This window comes from Salmo salar, chromosome ssa05, assembly GCF_905237065.1.
Source record: "Salmo salar chromosome ssa05, Ssal_v3.1, whole genome shotgun sequence".
In the NCBI taxonomy this organism is placed as follows: Eukaryota; Metazoa; Chordata; class Actinopteri; order Salmoniformes; family Salmonidae; genus Salmo; species Salmo salar.
In genome coordinates, this window is record NC_059446.1 from 30659850 (window position 1) to 30665932 (window position 6083).

A 6083-nucleotide genomic window follows, 5' to 3' on the forward strand; every position below is an offset into this window, starting at 1 on the left:
ATTGTCTAGCATTAATAATCCATGTCCCATTAATGGGTTTTCTAGATGATGGCCAAACCCTACCAGGAGGCCAAGAGTGTGCTGAGGTCCTACTTAGCGCAGCAGGGCTACGGCTCTTGGGTGGCCAAGCCACCAGTGAGCGATCACTTCAGCATGTGAGAGGACCCCAGCGTGACTCTGCACTAAAAAAGACATTTGTGAAACTTCTCCACCTACACTTGAAACACAAAAGGACATCAAAAAAGAATACCTCAGCAGGACAAATGGGAGCATAAAATAATAGGTTGACATGATGCCCTTAAACTGCAAGTTAATCTTCCACAGAAAAATGGGTCCAAAGAAGAGGGATGAGGTTTATATTTGTTTGATTTTTCAATTGTTTTTGAGGCGTGTCACAATTTGTTAGAAGGCACAAAAAACACGTTTCTGAAAACGTTTTTCTCATTGATTTTTTTATGTTCTATTTAGTTCTGTGGTCACGTTGTTGTGCATTATGCTTTGAGATAAGAAATTGAAAATAAATAAATAAATAAATAAAACCTCTCAAAAGATAAAGGTTTGGCAATAATATCAATAGATTTAATTGAGTGTGTGCTTTTTGACAAAGAACTATGCCATTCAAAGTTGAAGGTAAGACTTTCTCTGTAATACAGCCAAGATATTGTATGAACTAGTCCAGTCAACTCTTGGGGCTGATGGGAATTCATGCAATGATCTTCATTATGTATGCAACCAGAGCAATTAAAAACATGATTGAATTTAGACTAAGGATCTGCAATGCGTTTAAGTCAATCATCCAACGTGCTCTTATCAGGAGTTGTCTGCTTGCACCTTGACATTGCACATGAGAACAAGTCAATTGCATACCAATGTATTATCAGTTTGAATGAAGTCATGTTGTGTGTCAGAGGTCTGTAGTTGTGATTTTGCGTTGCGTTGATACCGCCAGTGGTTTCACAAGCTGATCCCACCATCTAAGAACGAGCACGGTCTTTACTATAGACACTCACACACAGGAAATGCTATGGTTTCCTGTGCAGGCGACGCAGCATATCATATCACTCGTTTTAATGTTTACACAGCCCTGTTTTGTTGTATTAACCTGGCTTCTTTTAACTTCCTTGTACACAGGAAGTCTCCCGTGCATTAAGGGACCCGACGCTCCAGGATCAAACACCTGAATAGTATGTATGAACCACTAGATCTGCTGTTTGTGGTATGCCTGGATGGGTTATCATGTAAAGCCTGGTATTTATGCAAATATGCTACAAGGCTGGATGCAAAATTGTTCATAGTGAAGTTGTCACTGTAGTGACATGAATGGAGCACATTGATATTGAAACTGTCTTGATACGAGCCTTGGACGCTGATGTCCATTCAGACGTACATTGTCATTGTTTATCTGAATTACATGTTAAACATTCATTGACGAGTGACAACAGTCAAGGCTTGGTTTGGATGCATGAAATTGTCCTTTCATGTCGAGCTAGTATATAGAAGATACTGTGGTGTTTGAGGCATTTGGTTATTGACGTATTCAAGGCGGTTGTCCAAAAGACCCGATGTACAAACAGGGATGGCCGAAGACTCTGCTGATACACAAGGGGTTGGCCAGAGTGAGTCATTATCTGATTCTTAAATCACCGACTCCCAAACAACTGATCCAGATCCTTGTATTCAGAAGGTGTGTGAATCATATAATTGGAATAGTAATGAATAGGATCTCTGGTGTGATTAAAGTGCTTGGCACAGCAGCCCTGTCGAAATAGTAGATATGGACATAAACAGGATATCCAGTTCTCTTGATGTGGTCGCACACTGCTTTTTAGACCTACCTCTCATTTGGGTAAGCTAGATTTAGGTCATACAGCCCGTGTTTAGAATAGTCATGTTTGAGGCACAATGTTATCTTGATCCTGGAAAACGTTTCCTGTTCACATAAGATTGGTGGGTGGCCTGACGGATACGAAGGGAAGGATTGGCAGTAGAATAAAGTCAACCCGCAGATGCGTTTGTGTGCTTGTAGCTTTTCGAGTGGTTTACACATTACTGGAAGGCAGCTACTTGGGCTGTGGTTTAGAACAGCAAAATGACTGTTTAAGCCCTTCTAAGATTCCAATGTGTTTAAGGAGCTTCAACACATTGCATTAGCTACATCGTATCCATACTACTGGTGATGTCAATGGGTTTTCTTTTAGACCAGGTGCAGCAGACCAGCCCACCGTAAACATGAATCACTACATTACCCGAGCTTGAGGTTAGAATGTCACTTACCTTTAGTATCATTTTGTGGATGAGGACGAGCTCATTTTCCATCCATGGCCTTTATTTGTTCATTGCCCTATAACTGACAAGGGAATTCCCCCTCCTACAGAGGTCACCTATAGGAACCCACCTCCTAAGTTGGCCTGCCTTTCACTCTCGATTTTAGCATAGACCCGGCAACAATTTGTTCAAACCACAGTACACTGTCAGATATTGTGATATTCCATTGAAACATACAGTAGGAGACGGAAGGATGCTCAGTAGAGATGAATTTAGATGCTGCTGACAGCCCCAGACTCTGACACCTCCGAACTATCCCCACATGGGCCGATAAGCAATTTATACTTGTACAATGAAGTGGTCCCACGAGCCGCGAACGTAGGAACCCACCTAAGTCTAGGCGACGAGGATTCCAGATTCGGGCAAAAGGGCATTCGACTCGTGGTCTTACTGCTCAGAACTGTAATTCACACATAATTAACAGTAAAACCAATCAATTTAAATGTATCTAATTTTCTACATTAGTGTTAGCAATGTTTAACCCTAAAAAAAACAAAGTAAATTCGTTTCAAATACTTTCAATTGCAAATTTATTATCAAGGTTATAGGAACAGTCCATGTGTAGAAATCAAAATATAATAAATATGTAATAAATACATAAATAAATAACTTAATTAGAGCTTTTTAGAAGCTTAAATACATTATAGTTAACAGACATTGAGAACTCAAACACTTGCATTCAGAGCAGTTCAGGCACAGTATATGGATATCACATCATTAAACAGAATCTACAGTAGCCCCTTCCTTCATTATGTAGGGCTTTCATCCCAGGTTTGTAAGTACATCCAGTAAGACATAAAATATATATATTTTAAAAGCTGGTGTCACACAATGTTACACAAATTGTTCGAGATAATATATAGTATCAGTGCAATGACAATCTACTTCCTGTGACGCCATCCTCCCCCCATGCAACTGGGAGATAAAATAGGATCTATCATTTGGACGATTTGACAGATAGAGCTTGACCTAAACTGGTCATATTCTCCAGGAACTCCTTGCAAGACTTTTTGAACAGCGGGTTCTCACGGCTGCATTCTGACGAGTCCGTTCTCTGAGGAGATAAGGTATGATTTAGTCCAACGCCATGTAAAGTGGTACACCAACGTATATGAGCCGACCTGTTTACTAAGAACACTTTTTTTTTTAACTGCCAAGATGTTTAGGGAAAGTAATAAGACTTACGATGTCATCGACAAATGTCGCTTGCAGGACCTTCAAAGTCTTGTTGATATGATGCTGCAGATTGGTGTTATCGAGGGGGTTCAGTTGTTGAATAGAACAGGCCAGTGCTCCAGCAATGCTTTTCTGCAACCGAGAAAAAGAGACGTAACTGTTTGCCCTGGGGCTCTTTTGATTTTGTGACATGGAAAAAGAGGCTGTGGATTAGTTGTGGTGAATTGCACTGCCAAGACCGGAGTGGGTTTTAGTTGTTCAAAGTGCTATATGAAATGAGTTAAACCACCGTCTGCAGCCTTGCTGTGTTTCCTGTACTAGTGGTCTTCTATGAACCGTCGAAGCAGAAATGATGCTTTAGCAAGTCAGAAACCCAGCTAGGGCTAGAGACTACATGTGAGTGGAAAGGTTAAGGGCTACTGTGTTGTCCATTTGCAGATATCAGTTGTTGAACATGTTTAGTTAGCCTTACCTCTACATCCGCTGGAGACGGAGCATAGAAGACTGTACCTTCTGGCTACAGGACAATATGGAAAAAGAGAAATGTTAGTTGATCACAGAAATGCAGAAATACATTCAAATGATTTGAACACCTCTTATGTCATGAAGGGACTTACACATTTAATATTCTTTTGTAGATGTTGTATTCCAATTTGAATTCTCTCTAAATTGTTAGCCGGATGTCCTTGAAGACCAACTGAGAGAAAAAGCATCAAAAAGGCACTCCTGAAAATGTGTTCCATGATAATCTGAAGGTCTTGTAGGCAGTGTCCTGTGAGATGTACACGAAGGGAGGTCTGGAGTCTGTAAATGTTTGTCATCTTAGATTGTTAGCAATCTTTTATACCCTGCTGTGTGGAAAATCAAAGGGCGGGTTGAATTTATTGCTCTAGATATTACCACATGCAAGCAGCTATATTTTTCCTCTTGATGACTGTTGGGATTTTTTTCTCTGCATAGTTGTTACAAGGTGGTAAAATCCCCTTGGTGTCATATAGTGGCACAGCATTAGACTGTACACAGTAGATAGACTTTTCAATTTGTGGTGGATGAGGGGTGATTCTTGAGCTGACGTGTGGGTTTACTAACGTGTCATCTGGAGTTTGTGGTCGTTGGTCAGTTCTGAGCATCACTTGCAAAAGATTTTAACTCCAAGGAAAGGGAGATACCTCTAAATATCAAATGTGTTGCTTTGTCCATAGCGCCGTTAAAATATTCCCATATCTGGTTAAAATGTGCCAGTTGAAAAGCCATTACAACAAAGAAACTACAACACAATTGTGCTTGCAGAGAGCCACATTTGTCTGTAAAGTTACTAAAGGAACAGTAGCTATTATTTTCCCTCAACATGTGATCAGTTAATTATGTTGCTGCCAACGTGTGATCACTTGTTGATCACACGGCAGGTAGCCTAGTGGTTAGAGCGTTGGGCCAGTAACCGAAAGGTTGCAAGGTCAAATCCCCGAGCTGAAAAGGTACAAATCTGTCGTTCTGCCCCTGAACATGGCAATTAACCCACTGTTCCTAGGCTGTCATTGAAAATAAGAATTTGTTCTTAACTGACTTGCCTAGTTAAATAAAGGTGTAAAAAAAATATGTTGCTGCCAACGTGGTGATCAGTTAATTATGTTGCTGCCAACGTGGTGATCAGTTAATTATGTTGCTGCCAACGTGGTGATCAGTTAATATTGTTGCTGCCAACGTGGTGATCAGTTAATTATGTTGCTGCCAACGTGGTGATCAGTTAATATTGTTGCTGCCAACGTGGTGATCAGTTAATATTGTTGCTGCCAACGTGGTGATCAGTTAATTATGTTGCTGCCAACGTGGTGATCAGTTAATATTGTTGCTGCCAACGTGGTGATCAGTTAATTATGTTGCTGCCAACGTGGTGATCAGTTAATATTGTTGCTGCCAACGTGGTGATCAGTTAATTATGTTGCTGCCAACGTGGTGATCAGTTAATATTGTTGCTGCCAACGTGGTGATCAGTTAATATTGTTGCTGCCAACGTGGTGATCAGTTAATATTGTTGCTGCCAACGTGGTGATCAGTTAATATTGTTGCTGCGAACATGTGATGTTTGCTGTCTCCACTCTAAGCTTCTGACTATCAGATTTTCTTTGGTATGATGTCAACATTATCTGTGATTGCATGATCTCTTGTCTTTCTCTGTGTCTCTGGCTGTCTGGCTCTGTCGCGCTCGCTCTGTGTCTCTCTCTCGCTGTGTGTCTCTCTCTCGCTGTGTGTCTCTCTCTCGCTGTGTGTCTCTCTCTCGCTGTGTGTCTCTCTCTCGCTGTGTGTCTCTCTCTCGCCGTGTGTCTCTCTCTCGCCGTGTGTCTCTCTCTCGCCGTGTGTCTCTCTCTCGCCGTGTGTCTCTCTCTCGCCGTGTGTCTCTCTCTCGCCGTGTGTCTCGCTGTCGCCGTGTCTCGCTCTCGCCGTGTGTGGCTCTCGCTGTGTGTGTGTCTCTCTCTCTCTCTCTCTCTCTCTCTCTCTCTGTGTTCTCTCTCTCCGTGTGTGTTCTCTCTCTCTCTCTCTGTGTGTGTTCTCTCTCTGTGTGTTCTCTCTCTGTGTGTGTGTGT

The 6083-nt window shown here is 41.6% G+C and overlaps 2 protein-coding genes across 4 annotated transcripts in view; one reads left to right on the forward strand and one right to left on the reverse strand.

The window, feature by feature from the left end:
• The window catches only part of adad1 (adenosine deaminase domain containing 1 (testis-specific)), a 35692-nt gene extending 35047 nt beyond the window's left edge, over positions 1-645 (forward strand). Inside the window, exon 12 of one of the 3 annotated variants that reach the window (XM_014199381.2) lies at positions 46-638. In XM_014199381.2, coding sequence (XP_014054856.2) covers positions 46-159 — 114 coding nt within the window. In that variant the 3' untranslated portion in view covers positions 160-638. Of the gene's footprint in view, positions 1-45 lie in introns of all 3 variants that reach the window. The other 2 variants (XM_014199380.2, XM_014199379.2) reach the window with 2 other exon arrangements.
• Positions 646-2841: 2196 nt separating this feature from the next.
• On the reverse strand, positions 2842-4293 carry LOC106604598 (uncharacterized). The gene is made up of 4 exons (XM_014199392.2): positions 4119-4293; positions 3974-4018; positions 3511-3633; positions 2842-3379 (listed from the first exon to the last, which is right to left on the reverse strand). The coding sequence occupies exons 1-4, from the start codon at positions 4242-4244 to the stop codon at positions 3263-3265; spliced, it is 411 nt and encodes a 136-aa protein (XP_014054867.2). The 5' UTR covers positions 4245-4293; the 3' UTR covers positions 2842-3262.
• Between the last annotated feature and the right edge of the window lie 1790 nt (positions 4294-6083).